A 26,123-nucleotide genomic window follows, 5' to 3' on the forward strand; every position below is an offset into this window, starting at 1 on the left:
CATTTGGCGGAAATAAGGAGAAAAGTGATAAAACCGGCTTTCCATGAGGTTAAAATTTCAGACACTTCCACAAAATACAGCTCAGATTTACACTTTTGCACATATTTTCGAACGGAATTGACTTTTGTTTCATATGCTTTATCATTAGGTGAAATTTCAATGCATTTGATATATAAACGAGCAGCATATACCCGATATTATGTTAGCGTTAAAAATGAATCTTCAGATTGCTCAGAAAAATGGCGGCTTCAAGCATCGAACATCAAAGGCACAAATGCACCTGTGGAAATCTTTTGTCCATCCATAGAAAACTGACAGCTGATTGAATAATTATAGTCAGTTATAGCTCCATCTCTCGAACCTCCTTGCTGTTACGATGCTTCCGATCCCTGTACGCTTTTGCCCGCTCTCTCCCGATCTGCTAGATCGGGAAAGATTGGAGTCCAGATCATGATAGTGGAACGGGGGCTTTAACCTGTATAAAAGAGAGTGCGCAATACGGACATGCGATATACTTTGATTGACAGTAAGGGAGCTTTATTTACATCGTCGATCTTCGTAATGAAGACAGCGGTAACGCTAACGTCGCCCTCTTTAATCCTGTTCAGCGGTAGCGCTAACGTCGCCCTCTTTAATCCTGTTTTTATTTTCCATTTGTAGACTGAACAAAAAACTCAGCTTTATAGTGCTTTAAAATAGTTTTGAAATGTGAGTTAGGAATAGAAACAACCAATGTAAAAATTTGGATCAGTATAGTCAATGTTAAATATTGTTAAATATGCAAAATATGAACAATAGTTGTAATAAACATAAAATCACTGCTCCCAGTGGCAAAAGCTAGCCTAACGTGATCGCTTTCAAACAACTAAAGTGGTGGACGGAAGAGGAAGGCAAAGCCTTTCACCCCCTCCCCCCCCCCCCCCAATACTCAGGTGGTCATCTGCACAGCATGCAAGTTCCCTGTTATTCGGTATGATAAATGGGGGTAGGGGCTCAGTTCGGGAGTGAAATAGGCGGTCTTTTAGAATTTTCCCCGGAATATTTTAATTAGGACTGGTTTTCAAGTCTTTCTTCAACAACCGTGAAATAGGGTCCCGAATAGGGTTAGTTCGGAATTTCTGAAATATTCCGGAATACAAAGTGTAGGTGTATAGTGCGGCTTCCTGGTGTTTGATCCGATTCTCCCAAAATGTGCTTACTGTGAGCATGCCAGGCTAGCCTTCTTTTCTCAGGGAGGTACATCTTCTCTGGTATATTCAGCATGAGAAAGTCTTTAAAGATATCCCTATCCATAGGCCTAAGTGCTAAAATTGTGGACTCTCTTCACCTCGAAACTCTTCCTTTTAGAAAAGACGTATGCACTCACACATTTTTTTTAAAACTAAAAGGCAGAATGGTAAAGAGAGAAAGAGACGGGAAGACACAGGACCGGAATGTGAGGGTACATGTCGCTGTCATGGCACCTATACAGTAAGCGGTATAAGAGAAAGAAGGATGAAAAAGGTGTTTTGCCAGGTAATATCACGCCTGCATGATGAAGGTAATGGAAGGTTCGTTCAAAAAAAAAATAAAATGAGAGAAGCCACTTCTACCTTGGTGGAAAATGCACAAAACATGAGCAAGTGGAGATATTTTCGCCTGAGACATAACTCGAAAGCCTGTTTTGCCCCACAACGAGAAGCCGTATAGGTGAACCGTATATATAAGTGCATGAGTTTAATATGTAACAGGGAGCACTGAATATGAGTGTTTCGTGTTGTATTGATATACAAGGCAAACGTTGTTGTTGTTTTTGTACATATTTCTGCAATAGTTAACTCCCGCAATTTACTTGACGTGGAGAAAGCAGGACAATTTTTCATTGCGACAATAATATGACGATTTTAAGCAATGATATCGAAAACAGTAATGTGTATGTTTAACAATATAGCTCGCCACCGTCACAGGCCTCAATATGGGAGAGTGACATTTATGGCTGCATAAGTGCAGTGGGAACACCAAGGTCACCATACCAATATTGCATGCATGTATTCCTATCTGCACTTTTCTATATCTCGTCCACAGGTGAGGCCGACTGGTTTAATTGCAGCGATAATGGGTCATTTGAGGCGCCACTGGGGCTGGGTGATCACTCTCATGACCTTCCTCCACCTTTTCGCTAACTACGGCTTCCTCTACTCGTACGGTCAACTCTTGGTCATCTTCCAGCACGAGTTCGGTCGTGGCGCCACAATAACAGGTTTCTATCATGAGGCTTTCTTTAAGTAAACATGATGAAATACATCTCTTTATATAATGAAGCCAAATCCACATCGGACGCTTTATTTTTTTTTAACATGTCGAGAATGACGATGAATGGGTTCGTGATTGGTTTTTATTTACACCGGTATATGCGGTATATACGGGGTCATTAAATTTTGGCTAGACCGACACCCACGAGTCATACAACCCATGATTTCGACACGAGGTAAAAACAGCCCGTTCGACAGATTCGACAGAGTATACAACACGGGACTTATTGTGTCGGTCTCATGGGCCTCGTTAGCTTAGTCTGTAACTAATGGGCGGTATGACTCGTATCGTAAGCTGTATAACTCGTGGCTGTATGACTTGTGAGCTGTATGACGTCGTGGGCTGTATGACTCGTGGGTGTCGGTCTCTTGACGTGCACCCGTATTTAAAACGTGAGTCCTGTACTACGGGCCAACTTGTATTCCTCTTTGAATGATGAAGTCACAGAGATTAGTCACCTCTGCTAAAGACAGTGTGCATGATTCGCCCGGGGAGCTCCCACTTGCCAGGGAACCAAACTGATTTGCAACCTCATTTCTGTAAAGAGGAGCGGTATTACCGCCGACTACTTCAAATCAGCTAAACTCGGTCCCCTTGTTAAACCTCTCGAGCATGCACCATTTCACCCATTGTGGAAAATGTCAGCCTTAAAACTCTTCGGCCTGTGTCTAGACTGTTGAAGCCTACAGGGACAATTCGAACTTTGGAACGTTGCGTGTTTATGCTATAGCTGATAATGAATTAAAATCATTTCAAAGTGATTAACTCGTAGAGATCGAATATTCCATTCATATGCAAATCGCTTCAACTATCTCGTAATCAATAGGTAAAAAAATATAACTTCTTTTACAAAATCAAGGATATAATGAGGTAGGTATATCGATCGATTTTTAAAGGCCATGTCGTCGTAATGCGCTCTTCTCCCATGATTGAATTATGAATTAAAAGAAAGTTTTTAAAAGATGTTCTTATACTGTAGTACCGGAAGAGAAGACAGTTTTTTTTTTTTGTAAAGTGATACATGTTTTTTTTTTCCAAATGGAAATCGCCGCATAACCGTAAAGATTAGATTTGTTTTTATTGCCTGCAAACTAAAGAGGACAATGATCATTGTTTAGACCCAAGGTTTTTTTTACTCCTGTCCAAGGAAATATATATATATATATATATATATATATATATATATATATATGTTGCATTCTGTAGAAGATTGAATACATTGTACAAACTGATATCAGGTACACGAGGTTCTTTTCCATTTTTAGATTCTTAATGATGACTCCATTTGTTTTCACCCCCATTTAACTTGAATTATCATATGTTCTAAAGAGTCAAATACTATCTTTTCTCACACAAAATGATAGTAGTACGTGGAAATAGCGATGATGATCATCAATAATATTGTTCTCAATTAGTCAACAACAGCAATGATATTGCAAGCAGATAGGCCTATATACAGTTCAGCGAAATGTGAGTGTACAAGCATGATAATGACATAGTAAGAGTGATGCTCCAAAACATTATTACGCTGCCCTTGCACAGACTGCATAGTGATAGGATTGTTTTATACTCGTGTCAAGAAAAGCAGTTTTTCTCTAATACATAATAAATTTGTGATGAATGTATCGGCTTATGCATATTCATTATCACCTGCATGCATATTGAGAATAATTTAGGGGAAACCTCAAAATGCATCAGATCTAGAAAAAAACAAAACAAATAGAATTTAATCTCTCTCTCTCTCACTCTCTCTCTCATCTCATCTTTTTCTCATGATTTTGTCATCTTCTTTCTCCCTTTTTGTCGAATCTTTTTCTCTCTCATCTTTTGCTCTTGTTCTCGCTCATTCTAATACCTCTCTGTCTCACATCTCCCTTTCTTTCTCAATACTTCTAGTATGTATGCGCCTTGACCACTCTGCAGAGTGGATTTGGGGCGTATAACTTATCATTATTATCATTATTATTATTTTGTTATCATTTTAATTATTATTATTATAGTTATTATTTTTATTGTATTATAATTATTATAATTATTATTATTATTATTATTATTATTAATGTATTAATTTATTATTATAACTATCTCTCTCGCTATCTATCCGATGGCAGGATGGCTGGGCACAATTCCGTTCGGACTCACCTACCTCGCCAGCCCGCTTTCCAACGCCCTCATCGCTAGGTTCCAACACCGTGTGATAGCCATTTTGGGTACCGTGGCCTGCTTTGCTGGCCTACTCCTGACGTCTTTCATGCCCGGTATCTTCCCGATGTTCTTCACCTTCAGCCTGCTCTACGGATTTGGTCTCAACTTCGTAACCGTCTCCGGGCTCAACATCATTCTTCGCTACTTTCCGCAGAAGAACTCGGCCCGCTCCGTTACCATGGCTCTGGTCGGATGCAGTACAGGTAGGAGTCATCTTCTTGAAACAGATCTCTTAACATTTGAATTATTTTGAACGTTTAAATACACATCATGACCCAAAATCAATACAGCAGTGTAATCAAGGAAAACACTGTGAACTGAAATGTAATAAATGTGCCCTCTATGACAAATACAAAATCAAAATTGTTAGAAATAGAGGGGACTGCTAAAAAAAACCAAACACAAGCAAACAAACAGGGCTTGTAGTTTGCGTTCTTCTCATAAACAATCTCTATATTAAGGTGTGAATTTCTTCACATTTTTTTTTTTGTGGTACAAATCTTTCTTTCATCTTTCTTTCAATATCTATATTGCTGAACTAGCAAAACTAAGCATATTGCCCAAAAAGACCCCCCCCAAAAAAAAAAAAAAAAAATACACACACCCACACACAAACAAGAGGCAGCTTAAAAATCGAGTGATGTGTCATTTATGTTCTGTAGCCACCAGTAGCATTTATCAGCAAAGAATACTCTTATTAATGTGGTTGAAATTGTTGTACAGTGGAAACTTGATGTTAAGAGATCTGATATAACAAAATACCTGACCTCATAAAACAAACTAATTTTCCGGTCACAATGAATTTATTTCCTTTGTTTTGAATTGCTTATTGACTACTGATATAACGAAATATCTCATAAAAAAGAAAAAAATTTTCTTGTTTCCAAGGATCTCTTATACCGGCTTTCCACTGTATAACGTATGTTTTCAGTCAGTATTTTCAGTATCACAGATATTATGGTCAGTTTCCATGTATAGTGCTCCTAATTTCGCCGTTCATCTGTGGGTAATAAGAATTCGACGATTCGTAGCGCGATGTGTTCCAGTGGCGGATCCAGAGGGGGCGCAACCGGTGCACGCGCCCCTTTATTTTTCGTTAAAAAAAAACCAAAAGAAATAACAGGAAAAAAATGAAATGAAACCCGGAAGTGGCACCAGAAATATTAGTTGCGCCCTCCCCCACCCCCTTTACAGAATTCTTGGATCCGCCCCAGTGTTCGTAGCTCGATGAACTCTGAGACAATTTGCGTGCTCAAGTCATGAAAGTGTCGAAGTTGATTCCGATAATGTGATGAGAGAAATCCGTTTCTCCGCTCTTTTCCTGGCCTTTTTAGTCCAGCCGATATAGAAAAATATCATGCACTTGATGGTAAAAGCACCATACTTGGTACACATGTACATGATGCCAATACAAGTCATTTCTGATATGGAAGCCACTCTGATTCTCCCTTTGGCGGCCGTGGTGGCCATTTTGCAAAATGGCCGCCATGTGATACAGCAATGCTGTGTATTTTGGAAACTATAAGTCCGATTGTCGTGCTTCTTGTACCAAAATATAGGTTTTGAGGGTCAAGGATTCCTATAGAATAATTTTTGAGAGGATAAACCATGGTAACCTACATATTGGCGGCCATTTTGAAAAAAACATGGCCACCATGCTAGATATAACATATCCTTAAAACGTATAGACAAAGGGTCATGACTCTGGTACCAGCTTATATGTTTTGGGGGTCAAGGATTCCGATAAATTCAACTGTAAGTGAATATGAATCGTTTCATCCTACGTTTTGGCGGCCATTTTAATAGATATGGCTGCCATACAACAGATAATGAATATGGTATATCTTCGAACTCAAAAGATATATAGTCACGATTCAAGTGTTAAAGTATAGTGTTGGGATGACGGTTTTCAATATAATGATGTTTTAGCAAAGTGAATAGGTTCATCACATCCTTTGTTTTGGCGGCCATTTAATAAATATGGCCTCCCTCCAGTTATATAGCGTACAAGTGTTATGAAAGCAGGATGCCCATTGTGATTCTGGTGTAAACGTTTGATTTGGGGGTCAACAATTACTTGTTCACGCATTTTTAGTATTCTAATGTGGAACATCTGGGCATAGTTAACTTTTTAAGCATTTTGGAAAATATGCTCAATCTCTTTTATAGGATTTCTGTGTGTACAGTGTATGTGAAAAACATGATCTTCACAATTTCATGTCTGAAGTACATATTAATCAAGATTATACATTTTCTAGAAATATAGACTCTCGCTTTCTCTGGTCCCTGGACCATGGAATGAAAATCATAGTTTCCAACCTATATAGTACATCTGTTTTCTTTGGAAATATGACACTAAGTGTGAGAAAACTTCTAAAACTTCTTGGGTCACCTACATCAAATTAATGTAAACACACTATTTTATGTATGTCTATAAAATCCATGATTGACCAGGCTGTTCTGATACTTACAACTACACTGAATCTTATACATCAAACGATAAGTAAATATAATAGGTATTTATACAATACATCTTTATAGGTTACATCTAATTGTCATTTGCAGCGTAGTGGGGAAAAAATCGGCCTCATGAAAAGAAATCAGATCTTCTGCCAAAGTTTTGTATCCTCTACCAACATCATTTCTTTTAGACAAAGCTGGACATGATAGGTTTTTTGTGTCATCATCTTGACATATGATGCACTTGGTCCAATCTGTTTCTTTCCTGGGAGCTGGTTTATCGGTTGAAATGAGCTTTACTTTTGAAGCCATGTTATCCTACAAATAAACCCAGTTACCAATTACTTAAAAAGATAACATTTTATGTAAATGTGCTTAACAGAGGTAAAGCAAATAACTTTAGGTGTTCATTTTTTCTAGAAATGTGACAAACATTTTCTTTAAATAGATTTGTGGTTGTGAATTTTACCTTTTCAGTGGCGGATCCAGAGGGGGGTGCAAGAGGCGCACGCCCCCCCCCTTTTATTTATCGTTAAAAACAAAAGAAAAAAAAAGAAATCAAACCCGGAAGTGGCACCAGAAATATTAGTTGCGCCCCCCCCCCCCCTTTACAGAATTCCTGGATCCGCCCCTGCTTTCGATGTACAATAATTTGTGAAGAACAAGAACAAGGAAAAATCAAATTATCTGTTTCTGTGTACTGAATGCATTACTTGTTATGGTTGATCTATGCATTACTTTTTATCAATGATTTTAGCCTCTTGAACTGAATTTCACCCTACCGTAACCCCAAAGAAATTATACAAATATATATTTGATACATTTGCCATTCCCTTATGGAATAAGGATTAAGGTTCCATAATTCAAAAGCAACTTCTACAGGTAAATGGACAGTGGGCATTTCAACACAATTTTATAACGTAACAGTGCCCATCCAAAATATAAACTACAAGAAAAATTATGCTAATTTATGAATTTAAGGAAAACCTCAAATAAATACAAATTTTTAGGCTCATAATTATTGGAAGATAAAACTGCAGAATAAAATATTCAGTAAATCGATCTTACTTACCGGCACCAGTAGAAATACTGAAGACGTTCTCTAAAACGCACCTGCATCTATGCATTCACGTTCATCACCACTCATCAATGGATGATCAGGAACAATAATGGTTTTGGATTGTCAGAGCTAATTCGATTCCTTCGTATGATTCCTTATATTTTTGTGTAACAGTTTTGACAAGGTCATACTACGAAATAATGAACAAGAACTGAAAACAAACTTCAGAAATCAGTAGGTCTTATAAGACCGCAATAATCATGTCTTTGTGGCTGGAAACTATGACAGTACACTAATTGTACTCTCCTGTCTATGCATCCAAAATTGGGGGGAAAGTCTTCTATTCCATTCTCACCATTTATTCTACCTTTGATATTCAACATAATTATCTTTAGTATTCCAGGTATGCAAGAATTGTACTTATGTGATGTTCAATACCTACTTGAATAGAGAATGTGATAGAGGTATGGTCAATCAACAACAATCAATGAACAATAAAGAACTAAACGCCGCAACAACAAAGGAGGATCATTTACCAGTAATAGGTGAACGATTCTTGTCAATGGGACAATACATATTATATGGCAAGTGAGGGTGTATATATACAGGGTGGCCCCTCAGAAAACGGAAACGAATATTTTTTTCAAAACCAAAACGAAATTGTCCAATTTGGTTGAGTATTTTTCTTTATAGACAACATGTTTTTGTTGATCATTAATTTCTTACTTTATTTTATCAAAGCTCAGCAACGGAGACTACCCAACAATTGAAGGTCAATATTCGACAATTATCCTATTCAAGCATTCCACATTGTGATGTGCGGCCTCAATTCTTTGTTAGTCTCCCAAGGCAGTGGCTTTTGTTCGATGCTGAAATTTGTTACGCTCGACCCGTCTTTACAAAAACATCTGTAGAATGAAAACTACTCTACCAAATCGGATGATTTTGGAGTCATTCGTCTTCTAGAAAAATTCTCTATCACTCTGTCATTTTGGCATCAAAGTAATGCAAATGTGCAAATATTTGCGAAAACTCGCGTTTCCGTTAATTCTAGGCCACGCTGTATATAATGTGTGTGTGTGTGTGTGTGTGTGCATACTCTTTGTAGTGCGGCAGTCATATTTATCAAAATGGACATGAAAACGAAATGTGTTAGTTCTATTCATCAACAAATGCTTGTTTAAAATCATTGACCCCAATTAGTTTCAAAGACGTACAGTATAGTATATATTGCAGTGGCCTTGTTTTAATATGGCAGCCAAAACATGTGATGGTTGTATACACGAAAAGATGTATCCATTTAAATAATTGAACCTCAAAAACATATTTTTGTACCAGAATCATGAAGATGCATCCATTGGTGTTAAAGATAGGGCCTATATGAAAAGAATGTAGAGCGGCAGCCATGTTTTTTTTTTCAAAATGGCCGCTAATAAGTAGGTTGCCATGGCTTTATCCTCTCAAAAAATATTTTATTAGAATCCTTGACCCTCAAAACCTATACTTTGGTACAAGAATCACGACAATCGGACTTATAGTTTCCAAAATACACAGTATTGCTATATCACATGGCGGCCATTTTGAAAAATGACGGCCATGGCCGCCACAGGCAGAATCAGAGTGGCTTCCATATCAGAAATGACTTGTATTGGCATCATGTACATGTGTACCAAGTATGGTGCTTTTACCATAATGTGCATGATTCACCCTATACGTGCTCTATATCCGCTGGACTATTTGGTCTGTACATTCGCACATGAGTCTATACTCTACTAGGTTTATTCTTCAGTGATTTAACCTGATTCTGTTTGTTATCATGAAGGCAAGTGTAATGTATCTCAAAGTCTCTTAGGGTTGATGCAGGGTCAACGGCGTAGCCAGGATTTCATCTTAGGGGGGGCGGTTAGTCTGCGAGGGAGCGAAGCGACCGAGCCCGAGCGAGCGGAGCGAGCGAGGGGGGGAGGGTGTGGGAGGGGGTGTCCCCCCTCCCACGGTAAGAACTTTTTGCATTTTGATGTTGTAAATGGTGCAATTTGATGCATGTTTTTGCGCGTTTTATCGACGTGAAACAGTCCCACTTGTTTATGGTAGCAGTTTATTTTGATGTAGATTATTATTGAACAATTTGCCTATAAAATGGTATAATTTAGATACACTTCTTGTATTGATTCTTTTCACTGAATATCATGAACGCGACTGAACCCGAGCGAGCGGAGCGAGCGAGAGGGTAGGAGAGGGTGTGGGAGGGGGGTGTCCCCCCTCCCACAGTAAGAACTTTTTGCATTTTGATGTTGTAAATGGTGCAATTTGATGCATGTTTTTGCGCGTTTTATCGACGTGAAACAGTCCCACTTGTTTATGGTAGCTGTTTATTTTGATGTAGATTATTATTGAACAATTGCCTATAAAATGGTATGATTTAGATACACTTCTTGTATTAATTCTTTTCACTGAATATCATGAACGCGACTGCACCCTAGCGAGCGGAGCGAGCGAGGGGGTAGGGGAGGGTGTGGGAAGGGGGTGTCCCCCCTCCCACAGTAAGAACTTTTTGCATTTTGATGTTGCAAATGGTGCAATTTGATGCATGTTTTTGCGCGTTTTATCGACGTGAAACAGTCCCACTTGTTTAAGGTAGCAGTATATTTCAGTGTAGATTATTATTGAACAATTTGCCTATAAAATGGTATAATTTAGATACACTTGTTGTATTAATTCTCTTCACTGAATATCATGAACGCGACTGAACCCGAGCGAGCGGAGCGAGCGAGGGGGGAGGGGAGGGTGTGGGAGGGGGGTGTCCCCTCTCCCACGGTAAGAACTTTTTGCATTTTGATGTTGCAAATGGTGCAATTTGATGCATGTTTTTGGCGCGTTTTATCGACGTGAAATATTCCCACTTGTTTAAGGTAGCAGTATATTTTAGTGTAGATTATTATTGAACAATTTGCCTATAAAATGGTATAATTTAGATACACTTCTTGTATTAATTCTTTTCACTGAATATCATGAACGCGACTGAACCCGAGCGAGCGGAGCGAGCGAGGGGGGAGGGGAGGGTGTGGGAGGGGGGTGTCCCCCTTCCCACAGTAAGAACTTTTTAGGTGATCCGAGTATCCTCTCGGATCACCTTCTGTATCTGTACGGATTCTTTGTTCTTCTTCTTCTTCTTTCTTTATTTCTGGACAAAAGTTGTGTATCTACGTACTCAGAAAGTTCTCGCAGTATCAATTTCAAACTCATACCATATATGTATCATGTCCCAAAGACGAAAAATTTTATAAATCATAGTGATCAGTCGACCGTGACGTCACTATGACGTCATTATATGAAAACACATTTTCATCCATATCTCATTAACAGAATAGAATTCTTCAATGAAATTTACGTCACATATATTTCAAGTCAAGCGAATTCTACTCATATTCTCAAAATTCATTTTTATCTCAAAACGCGCGCGTACGCGCGCGTTGAAATATTTGTATGCTCAAATCGAGCTCAAAATTTTTTTGCACACGTTTCAGACCATTTAGAGCATTTTTTGAAAAATTGAAAAAATTGGACGGACGCGTACGCGCGCGCACATATTCGCACGCACAGCTAATATGAAATAGAAATTTTCAATTTTTTCACACGGATCAGATGTCCGAAATGTCAAGGAATATTTCTACCAAGTTTCAAGTCGATCCGATTCAATATGACGTCATACGGGCCCGTCAAAGTTGAAATTCCGCGCGCGCGTCAATGGCGCTAAACAGTGCAACTATGCCAAAAAAACGCCAATTTTAAACCCGATTTTACTCGTCAGGATGGACGGTGACCCCCCATTTTCTTTACATATTCTGAAAGCTGATGAGTTGTACATGTCATTTCATGGGTTGGCAATGCTGGAAAAATGATTAAAAGATATCAAATTTCTTACTAAAGTAAAAAAAGTAAATTTTCAAAATGACGTCATCAAATTTCAAGTTCACTCGAGCGTATCTCACTTATCCTTTGCCAATTTTCATCTAAATTTCAATATGTTGTAGCTTATGAAATGCTCTTTCATAAATGAAATTAAACAATTTTGATTTGATGACGACATCACCTCGAAAAAATGGATTGAAGGTAACCTTGTCAAATTTGACCAGTTTACGTGTAATCTCTATGGGAGTGCAATTTTTATGGAAATGAAAATTGACATGACTATCTTTATCGAGCACTAGCTCACTTATGCTTCGGTGAATTTCTCTAAGATTTTAATATGTTGTAGCTGAGACGTAGGGCTATCGTAAGTGTGCCCTTTGTTTTTTCATACGTTGTCGGGATCACGTAAAAAAACTTGGTTGAAATTACAGCTTATCTTCGATATATTGTAATATTTCTTTCTTTTTACAACTTTATTTGCAATAACTCAAGAAAAACATACCCTATCACCACCATATTTTGCACATGTTTAGTTCATGTCACGACCATTATTTCATAAAATAACAACTACTTAATCAGACGCCATCTTGGGTATGTAAATTAGGGTCAAAGGTCGTAGATGTTTCATCCTGTATCTTGGTGAATACATTTCCTATCTTTCCCATATTTTGCACACGTAAAGACCATGTTACAGGAATCATTTCATAAAATAACTACTTTTTACTCAGATGCCATCTTGTCTGTGCAAAGTGGGGTCAAAGGTCATATGTACTTCTTTTTCTATCTTCGCTATGACGTATTATCTCTATGGGAGGGAATTTTTTAGATGTGAAAATTGACATGACTCTCTTTATCGAGCACTATCTTACTTATGCTTCGGTGAATTTCTCTCAGATTTTAATATGTTGTAGCTGAGACTTTGCACTATCAGAACTCGAATCATTGATTAAAAAAAATCGGATCACCTTAATTTGTCAGTGATGACAAATTACAATCTCTAGTTGCATTTTGATGTTGCAAATGGTGCAATTTGATGCATGTTTTTGCGCGTTTTATCGACGTGAAATATTCCCACTTGTTTAAGGTAGCAGTATATTTTAGTGTAGATTATTATTGAACAATTTGCCTATAAAATGGTATAATTTAGATACACTTCTTGTATTAATTCTTTTCACTGAATATCATGAACGCGACTGAACCCGAGCGAGCGGAGCGAGCGAGGGGGGAGGGGAGGGTGTGGGAGGGGGGTGCTCCCCCTCCCACAGTAAGAACTTTTTGCATTTTGATGTTGCAAATGGTGCAATTTGATGCATGTTTTTGCGCGTTTTATCGACGTGAAACAGTCCCACTTGTTTAAGGTAGCAGTATATTTTAGTGTAGATTATTATTGAACAATTTGCCTATAAAATGGTATAATTTAGATACACTTGTTGTATTAATTCTTTTCACTGAATATCATGAACGCGACTGAACCCGAGCGAGCGGAGCGAGCGAGGGGGGAGGGGAGGGTGTGGGAGGGGGGTGTCCCCCCTCCCACAGTAAGAACTTTTTGCATTTTGATGTTGCAAATGGTGCAATTTGATGCATGTTTTTGCGCGTTTTATCGACGTGAAACAGTCCCACTTGTTTAAGGTAGCAGTATATTTTAGTGTAGATTATCATTGAACAATTTGCCTATAAAATGGTATAATTCAAATACACTTCTTGTATTAATTCTTTTCACTGAATATTATGAACGCGACTGAACCCGAGCGAGCGGAGCGAGCGAGGGGGGTGTCCCCCCTCCCACGGCGAGAACTTTTTGCATTTTGATGTTGCAAATGGTGCAATTTGATGCATGTTTTTGCGTGTTTCATCGACGTGAAACAGTCCCACTTGTTTAAGGTAGCAGTATATTTTAGTGTAGATTATTATTGAACAATTTGCCTATAAAATGGTATAATTTAAATACACTAGTCTTCTTGTATTAATTCTTACACTAAATATCATGAACGCTGTCTGTTCAGCAATCAAACAGAAAAAGCATGCACACAAGGGTGTAGATATAGGGGCATATCCCCTCCCACACGAAGGTGATTCAGACCTGAAATTCAGCGATCTGGTGCAAATTTTTGGTGCAATACTTTTTCATCGAAGTGTTAAAATCACGGAATTTAGCTCTTATTCCGAATGTGCACCATCTGTGCGTATGTATAAAGTCTAGTGAGGTATAGAGCTTAGGGGAAGGGGGATTCCCCTTCCCGCTCGCGGAGCTTTTGCGTTTTTAGAATTGAAATAAAGCGATCTGGGTATAGCCACAGTCTACTTCTTTGCATGGCGGGGGGGGGGGGGGCGAGCAGGGAGAAGGCGTGGGCGAGTGTTATCTCCACCCTTCCCTTCCGATGGAGCTTTTATCTTTTTAAGGTTGAAATTGAGATATCTTGTATACGCATATTTGATGGAATCAACATTTGATAAATCACCAAAAAAAAAAAAAAAACCTGATTTTTTTTTTTGGGGGGGGGGGCTGAGGGAGGAAAGGGTCGATTAAAAGGGGAAATTCCCCTTAAGATACATGAGGGAACCTTCAGTTTTCGGAATATAAGTGATAAGTCTTGTGCACTCAGAATTATTCAGAATTTTAAAAAAATCTAAAAAGTGTACTTGGCTAGGGAAAGAGGCACAGAGGGGGAGGGTTTGGGAGGGGGATACCCCCTCCCAAGCACGAGAGATTTTGCATATTTTGAATTGAAATTCAACGATCTGGTGCACACTTTGAGTGAAATATTAAAAAAAAATATCTTATTTGATGAAAGGTTGCAAAGGAGACCCGCTTCATGTGCATGCATACAGTATACACGCATTTTTTTTTCCGCTTCCCAAATCCCCGGTCCAAATCTTAGGGGGGGGGGGGGGGCGACCGCCCCCATCGCCCCCCCTGGCTACGCCAGTGTGCAGGGTCGATAATATTAATGAGCCTCATTGAAGCTCCTTGATGATAATTATGTTTCCCCACAGACTTCACATTTAACTAGTAAGGGCGGTGAGTTGGCTCAGCCAGTAGTGCGTCTGCTTCACTATCCTAGGGACCCGGGTTCGAACCCGAGTCTGGACTAAGCAATGTTGTTTGTGATCATACCGTCCCCTCGAGCAAGAGGCAAAACACTCTGTCCCTCGGATAGGACATAAAATGGAGGTCCCGTGTATGAGAGAGTCACAGCTCATGCACGTAAAAGATCCCTCTCCATTCATTCATCGCAAAGAGCAGGGTGTTTAACCCGGTGAAGTGGTCAAGCCTCGCATCCAACTGGACCCCATGGAAGACCAGCTTAGCGTAACTGAATATGGGCTATCCAGCCATCTTCTCAGATGGAAATAAACAAACAAACTACTGTATTTTGTTTGAGAGAATGCAAAAGAATGTGCACTCAAGATATTTAACGTGTGTTTCCGTGTTTAATCGGTTGAAGGAGTTGGACCGAAAAGCTTTGTGGATAATGGACGATTATTCTTCGACTTCCGCGTATAATAATCATTTTGTATGTGCTGCGATTATGCAAACTTTGATTTTCATGTGTGTGTTGTTGTTGTTGCTTTCTTTTTTTGTCACAAATTATGCTTCTAAAGGGCCCATAGACTTGTTTTTGACGAACCTGGTATTTTTCGGGTACTGTTTGCCATTGAGACCAGTGATTTAAAAAATCTTCGATATATATAACATTGATGCATATGTGTATAGGTCAGTTGTATCACAAAACATCCTACAATATAAAAATTTCGCAGTAAAGCCTAAAATATAAGAAAATAATCATTATCACTATTTTTCTCAGTAAACCATGACTGTAGACGGTCTAGTAGAAATATTTTTATTATAACTATTGTTCACATTTTGTATACTTAACAGTACCTAACATTGATTAAACTGATTCAATATTGTTTCTATCATTAACTCACAATTTAGAAATATTTTGAAGCAACCATTAACTCACAATTTAGAACTATTTGGAAGCACTAAAGCTGGGTTAAAATTGTTTCATCTGCAAATGGTAAATAATGCCTTTAATGTACCGTACTTCATGATCAGCGACATACAGAGAAAATGGAATCAGATCGATTAAAATCCTATCAAATGTGTTATAGGAAATGGTAATAACTACATGCCATGAGGGACTATCAGTTAACAACGATTGCCTCAGTCAATTATTGTGACGCACTTTGTAAAATCAATGAAAGCCCACCTGTCGTGTGCGTTGTCTCCAGCAACGCGCAGTCTGTGAGCGTGAATTAGTTCCGACCACCACAACATGCGGCTGCTATACAGGAAGGAGAACAGCAATTTCCGCTGCTTGGGTTCTCCAATATAGACGTACTCATAGCAGTTTTGATTCCTAGGACAAAACGGCGGAGTCGAATCCTTTAGCTCACCTGAACCAAGAGTTCACAGTAACTAATACTATTTTATATTTAATCGTGTGCTTTGATCGTGTGCTGTACTTGTCATAACAGATAAATCCAAGTCACATATAAAAAACAATCTATACCCCTACTGTTTGAAAAAAAAACCCTGAAATGATTACACACACACACACATGCACATACACGCACACACATATCTCCGTATACATAGGCAAACGTGTTAATGTTATGAGGAGAAAGAGTTTGTTAATGTAAGTGTATGTAATATCTGCACATAATGGTATACGCTGTATATTCATCATAATAAATTAAATGCCAGTACGTGTATATATATAAATATGTATGTATGTATTATGTATGTATGGTATGTGTATAATAGATGTAGACATAGAACGGTACACAGAGAGGAGGACTGACGAAACATTATATAAAGGGAATGTATTATGTCACTGTTGTCTGTGTCTGCAGGACTTCTGGCTGTAAACCCGCTTTTTTACGTGATGAACCTCCATCTCGGCTGGCGAAACACGGTTCGGATTGCGTCGGCTTTCGTGTTGGTCACCGGTCTCGCTTCTGCGTCAACCTACACCGCTCCCAATCAACAAGAGAAATGCAGCAAGAAGAAGTCGAAGGGAACGTACGATCTGGTCAAGGACGATGATTCTCGCCAAGAGACGATCAAGCAATACGAGCCTTTGTACAAGGAGCTTGCACGTGAGCAGCTCAATGAGCAAGAGAAGGCGCTTCAGAAGGACCGTCGAGGACAAAAGGGTGAAAGTGAACTTCACACGAGCGAGGAGGAGGGCCCCAGGCTGTATGCGGTTCTCTGCTTCCCTGAGCTGTGGATGATAGCCGTTTCCATGGTAGCATGTTCAGCAGCCGTTAGTTTCTTCTATATGAGCTTTGTAAGTGTTCAACTAGTGATTGAAAGTGAAACGGCATGTTCTTGTCTTTGACAATGACTAAAATGTTCATTTAATGAATTGCCTTATAATAAGACAAACTCATTTAAGCCGTCGAATTGTTCAGACCATAAAATAGCGAAATGTTTTGCATAAAATGTTTTAAGAAAAGAACATTCTAAATCTTACCTTGAATTTTTTATCTTTGTACTCTTTTGAAAGAAAAAAAAAAGATATTTTAGACATCGCCAGTATGAGAGGCGTGACAACTCGCCCTTGCTACTGATAAGCCACAAGACTATGAAATATTGATTATACATCATTATGTTGTGTGACATTGTAATAAAAATATCAATGGACATTCCCTGATTTAAGCGCCATATATTGTGTGTTCTCAATGACTTTCCACAGCTTTGAGCTACTGTATATGGTCACAAAGTTGGACGAGGTCAAAGGTCAAGAGGTCAAAGAACTTACGTTGGAAAGATACTCCAATAATCAAAAATTGCAATGTTTTATACTTATTATGCGGGCGAGCGAGACATCGCATAGCGTATGCCTCGTTATTGTATAGTCAACAAATCGTTATCTTATCGTTTTACTCAGCCAGGTCTGCGTAGCGAATCAAACCATTGTTTCAAAAGTACAATGGAGTTGCGATATAGTTTCTAATTCCTTCTTACTAATTTCTCCGTAGGCTACCTTCTGCATGACATCTACATTATGGTGAAATGTCTGAGAGTTTATTAGCAATGCACTTACTTACCCACGAGTGTTTGTCAAAATCTTAAAATGATCGCTTGTTGATACAGTCTGTGAACTTTCTGAGAAAAAAAAAAAAGGTCATACATTTTCACACAGCATGCAACGTTTAATGACTGAGGATTCTCCCGAAGTTTACCCTGAATAATATAGGTCAATGAACTTCCGATAACCTCTCCCTTAGTTATTGTAAGCCGAGTGAAGTTGAGATTGTTACCACAGCGGATGTTTTTACCGGCGTCTTGTAACAACCAGGTGTAGTGGGCATTCACAAGCAACGGATATTGTCTTGTTCTGGACATGAGAACACTATGTGTTGCCTTGTATCTAACTTGCCGTTAGAATTCACACGGTATCAATTTCTCATTGTTACATTTTGATGATGTAAATGTTTGTTTTTAGCGGTTCAAGCATAGCAATCATCTGTTTCCTTTATTTGCTGTATTCGTAATGATGGAAATAGCATAGACAAAGGATGATTTTTTAATGTAATGTGTGTGTAAGGGGGGGGGGTCTGTCTTTAAAGGGATCGTATAGTTTTGGTTGAGACCTAATTTCAGGTTTCTAACATTTTTTGGTGAGATAATGAGAAACCTCTTATGAAATATGAAAGAGCATATAATTATATGAGGAATTCAACGTTTATTTGATGAACATTGGTTTGAAATGGCTTGGATATCAAAAAAAAAAAAGAAGATTCTGATCAAGTGTGGGACCCACACTTTATTACGATCACTTTGTTTTACTTTGTTTTTGGATGTTTCAGTCATTTCAAACCCGATTTTCTTCAAATAAACTTTGAATTCCTCTTAAAATGGTGTGTTCTGTACTATATCATAAAATAATGTTTTCTTGGTATCTCGCAAAAAGTTAAAAGTCCAAGTCTCATCTCCACCAATACTGTACCATCCCTTTAATGCTCATAATGACTCATGGGGTAACCATCTCCCAAACCGGTGCGAAACCTTGATATTTGATTACTTGATTTTTTAAGGCAAAAGTTCAGTCCATGTTCCACATTTAAACAGGGTCACAGAAGGTCAAAAATATTTCGATTGTTAATCGAATTTGTCGTGTCATTTGAGAAAGTATATAGGCCTTTCGCTTTACTATAGGAATTACATAATTCCTCTGTCATTGTTGAGGAGCTGTTGTGATAAGAGATAAAAAAGAGATTATGAATCTGTAAGCATTTGCAAATAGTCAGTGGTTCTCACCGTACCGAACACTGTCTGATGACGGCCTTTATCTACGTGTACTTGTCCGTGCGGGAAGCGAATAGCTATCGTGAAGTTCTCTGGGATCACCCCCGCCAATGTTTATTGTGAGGGCGGAGGCCCGCCTGTAGCCTGTAGTATAGGTACCCGACGAACTTATTTGTCCTGTAGCTATTCATCAGGCTATACATTGACACGATGATGTCAAACACAAAAGACCACACTCATACATTCTTCAGTGGCAGATCCAGAGGGAGGGGGGGGGGGGGGCGCAACCGGCGCACGCCCCCTTTAATTTTCGTTATAAACAAAAGAAATAAAAAGAGAATTCCTGGATCTGCTCTGTTCTTTTCTTGCCTACATAACCAATTCATTTACATCACGATGGCACTTGAGTCTTGTCGATAGAACAGAATTCAGGGACTTCAAAACTTAACGGTTCCCACCACAAAGGCCTGCACTTTGATCCGCTGCACTTTAAGTTATTGTTTGATTTGTCGACATTCACGCTATAGATTGCGTGATCACGCACGTGGATGTCAGAGAGAGTTCATGCGTGAGAAGGACTCACAAACTGAAGCATTGAGGCTGATGTTATGTTCGCCATCTTTTGCAGTGGCGGATCCAGGGGGGCGCACCGGGCGCGCGCCCCCTCTTTATTTTTGGTTAAAACAAAATAAATAAAAAGAAAAAATGGATCCCTCCTGTTGACGAACGTCGCCGAGCGTAGCGCCATTCTCTCGATTGAAAGAAGCGCCAATTCTACTTGTGTTCCACAGTGTATACATGAGGTCATTAATACACGCCTTGTTTCTTTGTTTGTTCGTGTCGTATGCAGGTGAATTTCCTGGTCTCAAGAGGGTTCAACGAAGAGACCGGTGCCATCGTGATGACGGCCCTGGGTGTGTCGCAGGTGGTGGGGAAGGCCCTAGTGGCCGTGATCGGTGACCACCTTCCGTTTCCCAAGATATTCAGTCTGGTGATCGCTGCTATTATTGGAGCAGCAATGATGGGATCACTCCTCGCCTCAAACACTCTAATCGCCATCTTGGCAAATATTACCAGTGAGTTGAAGAAGGAAGTGCTGTTAAGAATAACAAACCCATTTCTTTGCTCAAAGTTTTCACTATATAATTATATATATACACATATATGCACCCGCGCCGGAAGCAGTTTTGGATTGGGGGGGGGGGGGGGGGGGGGCAAACATTGGAGTGGGCTCAAGATTTGACCATGCATATGTTACACAATACACACACACACACACACACACACACGCACACACATCTATTATATATATATATAAATATATATATATATATATATATATATATATATATATGTGTGTGTGTGTGTGTGTGTGTGTGTGTGTGTGTGTGTGTAAAGTGGCGTACGGTGGGTCGAAACATGGGGGGAACCATAAAGTAGTTTTGACGGTCGATCTGTATGCTTAAATGCGTGTGTGCGTGAGCAATAATGGGACTACAATACATTACGGAATGTGATACATTCAACAACGCAATCATTGAGGAACATTGTAAGTTTTCCTTACATGGATTATGGAATGACGGTGTGAAACGATCGATAAATTATATACTGTCAGCAACATAAGGTGAATGGCATAACAATAAAATGCGAGCGAGCGGAGCGAGCGAGCTTGAAAATTTTGATATTCTACAGTTCCAAAACTGGAGTTTTAATTGTAGCTACATATTTCGCTTTGAAATAAATGGGGACGCATCGGGCGCAACTGCTGGCAATTATTGGCAGCAACATTAGGAGAATGGCATAACGATTCAATGCGAGCGAGCGAAGCGAGCAAGCTTGAAAATTTTGACATTCTACAGTCCCAAAAACTGGGGTTTGTAGCTTTATCTTTCACTTTGGAAATTAATGGGGCGGCGCATCGGGCGCAACTGCTGGCAATTACTGGCAGCAACATTAGGAGAATGGCATAACGATTCAATGCGAGCAAGCAAAGCGAGCGAGCTTGAGAATTTTGACATTTTACAGTCCCAAAACTCCCGTTTGTAGCTATATCTTTCGCTTTGGAAATTAGGGGGGGGGGGCATCGGACGCAACTGCTGGCAATTACTGGCAGCAACATTAGGAGAGTGGCATAACGATTCAATGCGAGCGAGCGAAGCGAGCGAGCTTGAAAATTTCGACATTTTACAGTCCCCAAACTCCCGTTTGTAGCTATATTTATTTTTCGCTTTGGAAATTAAGGGGTGGGGGCATCGGGCGTAACTACTGGCAATTACTGTCAGCAACATTAGGAGAATGGCATAACGATTCAATGCGAGCGAGCGAAGCGAGCGAGCTTGAAAATTTTGACATTCTAGAGTCCAACAACTGCCGTCGTAGCTATGTTTTTCGCTTTAGAAATTAAGGGGGAGGCGCACCGGGCTCAACTGCTGGCGAGCGAAGCGAGCGAGCTTGAAAATTTTGACATTTTACAGTCCAAAAGCTGCCGTTTGTAGCCATATTTATACCCTTTAATTCATATATATACATATTTATTTTATTTTCTTTGTTTATTCATTTATTCTTATTATCATTATTATTATTTTTTTTTTTGGAGGGGGCTTTTTGGGGGGCAAAAATGCGTTTTGCCCCCCCACTTTTTGGATTGGGGGGGCGGCCGCCCCCCCTGCCCCCCCCCCCCCCCCCCCCCCCACTTCCGGCGCCTATGCATATAATACATGTATACATGGCTCGACGCTAACTTTTCTTTTGGTATGGCCGGACAATAAAATTTGGTAGAGGGAAAATAAATGAGCAAAAACATGAAAAATGAAATAATATCATCAATCATTAGAATAAACCATGATAATTGTATAATTGTGTGAGAATTGACAAGTGCTTCAAATACCACGTACTGTGACTGGGAAGTAAGGCAAAAATGAAACATTTGAAACTGAAATCATTCATTTAAACGTAGTTAGATGAATATAAAGTATATTAGTTAGTTAAAAGATAGCTTGGCCGACTTTGGCCGTAAACAAGACTGAGTTTGGCCGTGGAGACTATCTTGCAACCTTGCATTGATAGCTGAAATGCGTGTAAGGAAGCACTGAGCCGTGAGTTACTCTCCCGTAGTCTGTAGGGGTGAGAAAAACATGTGAAAACAACATACACTCTCGTGAATTTTTGGTGGCCCCATCGGTCCTGTGAAACATAATTATCTTTTCTGATAAAGTGGTAGCCCGTCATCTAAAACTGGTGACCCAGGACCACCGGGCATACGGTTACCGATGATAATATGCCACCGATGATGCTAAAATATAATTAGTATGACATGAATAAGCAAATAAGTGTAAATAATCGTTTAAGGGTTCGGGGTCTGCAGGATTGCAAGCGGACTAAAAATAGACTAAAGAGAGTAAGTACATTGTCGTCCACCATGAACGTTAAGTAATACACACGTGTATACACATGAGAATTATCATTACTGATATGGATATGATTACATGACCAGAAACATTTGAAAGCTGTTGGGTCATGGAGTAGATTCCTATATTTTATCATTATTTACGAAAAGGACAGCTCTCTATTAAGATGAGATCACGATACATCCACTTGTCAATTTTAGCCACTGATTCAGTTTGTTTGTTTGTTTTTTTTGTTTGTTTGTCTTTGTCTCGCCTGCATAGCGGAAGCGCGACATAAGCGTCACTTTTCCGTCGTCGTCAGAGTCGTCGAAATAATTTGGTGTACTCTCTCTAACTTTGCGCAACTTTGAGCTATGACCACAAAACTCACAGCAGGGTGCACCACCTAAAGATGTCGGTCAAGTTCAAACATTGGTGAAGTTAAAGTCAAACGTCAAAGGTCAATGAACATATACATTTAAAAAAATCTATAATTACAAAATGCGATATGCAAGCGAGACATCACATGGCGTTTGCCTTTTTTTCCATTCTGCCTGTCTGTTTGACTGACAGTCACAAATACACACTCTCTTCGCCATACGGTTTCCCCTCTCTCAGTCTCAGGTGTATTCGTAGTCTCGGTTCTAGACACCATTCCTCATGCTGTCAGCCACCAACTATTCCACCCGAGGGCGTGTTGTGTCGCATGGACCGTCATCACGTCGTCTATGGGCTCCGGATACGTAGTGGGCGCCCTCTTAGGTTAGAAGCTGTACAATGTCTCTTTTTTCTTATGATCCGTGTTTTTGTGATTTTCCTCAAAATTTTGAGATTGTCAGTATTCGATATTTCCAAATTTCAAGGAGCAGCCTTTTGACAATGTATGAATGTAGAAAATAATTTCGTAGCATGCTTTAAATTTTCTGTTTTTATGATAATGGCCTATATATAGATGTAACCAACTTTTACTGTATCGTTAATAACCAACATTTATCTTTATAACGATTTCTTGTACTAGCTTTGATATCTCCTACTGTATCAGTGTAATGTCTTGATTTTAATGTCTTATTCTGGCTTTGTTTTTAACGCTTTTATCGAATGTACAATGCTTAATATTAAGTAGGCTACTCATGCTTTCGATAGGGAAATGGCCAACTCCTGTGAAACGGCTTGAATTTGATTTAGTTTAACCTGCTGGAATGGAACAATGAATGATGAAATGTATCTAGGGCATGGGTATGATATGCTGCATCTGAAAGTTGTGCTCACAAAACGTGCTGTCAGAAGTTTACTGTACAAACAGAGGCCTCTCCGAAATGATAATTCAGGTGTGCGATTCATTGTGAAGATGAGGTCGTGAGAGTTCGTGTAAACACTTGACATATCAACCTTTGTTTTTGTGTACAATCCAGCAAATTCCTGAATTAGTTCTAGGAGGGTGAAATCAGGATATCAGTCCTTTTTTTTTCGCCCTGTCATTGTGTCGCTTTTTTGCTGTCATTTTCTCGATTACAAAGGCGAAAGTATCGACAGAACAGGATCCTACGACTACGCCCTCTACGTTTGTATGAGTCTTTTCCTTGCCTCGGCCTTTCTTTCGTGTCTCGCGCCGTCCTACCAACTTCGCTTCGCGCCACAACGTGTTATCACCTCTTGCCGAAAGGAGAATAGGGATGACGTCATCACCATCAGTGTCTTTAAAGCTAAGGAAACAACTGTGTGAGAGACAAACGGGTTCAAACAGATACTCGGGGTTTGATGCAAAGAACAGAGAAAACTTCGGTGGGCTTTTTTTTTTCAGCATTACGAGAAATGGAAAGCGTTTGGTATGAGAGTAACTGTTAAGAGACAGAGAGAGGATTTATCTAGATGATAATGTTTGAATTGAAGGACAAGTTTACCTTCATATACATCTGAATTTAGAGGAAGCAGCGATGTGAATAGAAAACAGAGAAAAATCTAACAATCCGTTACTATCGATGTAGATTTTGATTCATCCAGATAGTATGCTACAAGCATGTAAATTGAATCTGTTCGACTGGACTTACTTGTGAAAATCACGGAGAGAACAGTTTCGTGACTCGTCCGAGTCACTTTTTCAGCTCTGTCTGGCTTGCGAGCAGTCACCCGTGGAGGGTGAATGGGCGATGTTACTGCCTTTATTGTCTGCACGTCGAGGAATTTTGCGGATCACACAGCCTCTCCAATAACGTCTCTACCAACATCGCAGATCCGGATCAGCTGGGAACGAGTCGGCCGTGTTCACCCACCTGAAGAACACGGAACACCACTTTGAGGACAAAGAGGTCGACATCATCGACAAGGAAACCAGATGGTTTGAAAGAGGAGTCCGTGAAGCTGTGTATGTGAATGCGGAAAATCCTTCACTCAACGGGGGAGGGGGACTCCGACACAACCTTTCACCAGCATACAAGTCGGTGATCCGCGAAATTCCTCGACGTGCAGGCAATATTAAAGGCAGTAACAGGTGGCCGCTGAGGTAGATTTGACTGTATTTGGTTTACAAAATGCGACTCAATCATATTCAACTCTAACTTGATTTTAGTACTTGTATCAGTGAAACGTCTGTTTGTAACACATACTGTGGACACGCTATAGCGGGGTTGCTTCATCGGGAAATTTAATGCAACTGGATCATATTCAACTCTAACTTGATTTTAGTACTACAACAAGCCTACTTGTATCGGCGATACGTCTGTTTGTAGCATGTACAGTGGAAACGCTGGCAGGGTTGTTTCGTCAGGAAAATATTTAATTATGTTGGGTTTTTTGTATCATAACTCTTACTCACAGGTGTTGTTTTATTATGTCGTATGACAGTAAAATGTGATTCCTCTCAAAGTGTGCATTTGGTAAAGATATTGATTTAATAGATTTGTATACGAGAGATGAATTTATAAATATTTGTGAAATCATTTCTATTGTCAAATGAAGTTCATGATTTATCTCGTATATTTTCAGCAAGAAAATATATCCGTGACCGGCAATTGATAAATTTTGGTAGCAGTTATTAATATGGTACAGTGCTACAGACTTGTTTGCTAATGATGCAGATCTAATGTTGTACATAATGTCGTTTACCAAAGTTATTATGAGAACTTGATATGAACTTACCTGACGTATCAGCTATTGGTTTGAATGGAACCACTGCCAATCAAGTACTGCCAAATTCAGTATTACAGGAAACTGGTTGCATAGAAAGACACTGGTGCAGTTGCTGTAGATATGCCGAAAAATTACCGACTGATTTCTCATTCCCTATTTAGGTCAGTTTATTACTTTTACAAACAAACACAAACAAACTAACGTAAAATACGAATATGAACCCATTGCAGTGCCTTAAATCTATAGCATGGGAACCTTACTTAGGACAAGTTCACCTTATTATACACGTGGATTGAGCGAACGCAGTAATACCGCTTGAACGTATTAGTGATAGTTTGAGGAAAACCGGACAATCAGTTCAAAGTTGATGAGTTTTCGTGTAGTCACTGCGGAATGAGAAAACTTCTACAGTTTATGATGT

The 26,123-nt window shown here is 39.4% G+C and overlaps 1 protein-coding gene across 1 annotated transcript; it reads left to right on the plus strand.

Annotated features, from left to right (window-relative positions):
* Positions 1-1,826: 1,826 nt before the first annotated feature.
* Positions 1,827-25,221, plus strand: LOC139717158 (monocarboxylate transporter 12-like). The gene is made up of 6 exons (XM_071628659.1): positions 1,827-2,239; positions 4,404-4,700; positions 16,790-17,226; positions 20,041-20,266; positions 23,195-23,338; positions 24,094-25,221. Exons 1-6 carry the CDS (start codon positions 2,026-2,028, stop codon positions 24,297-24,299), a joined length of 1,524 nt encoding a protein of 507 aa, XP_071484760.1. The 5' UTR covers positions 1,827-2,025; the 3' UTR covers positions 24,300-25,221.
* Positions 25,222-26,123: the final 902 nt, after the last annotated feature.

This window comes from Diadema antillarum, unplaced genomic scaffold, assembly GCF_040938485.1.
Source record: "Diadema antillarum isolate AM-2024a unplaced genomic scaffold, OU_Dant_1.0 scf00000072, whole genome shotgun sequence".
NCBI classification, from domain to species: Eukaryota; Metazoa; Echinodermata; class Echinoidea; order Diadematoida; family Diadematidae; genus Diadema; species Diadema antillarum.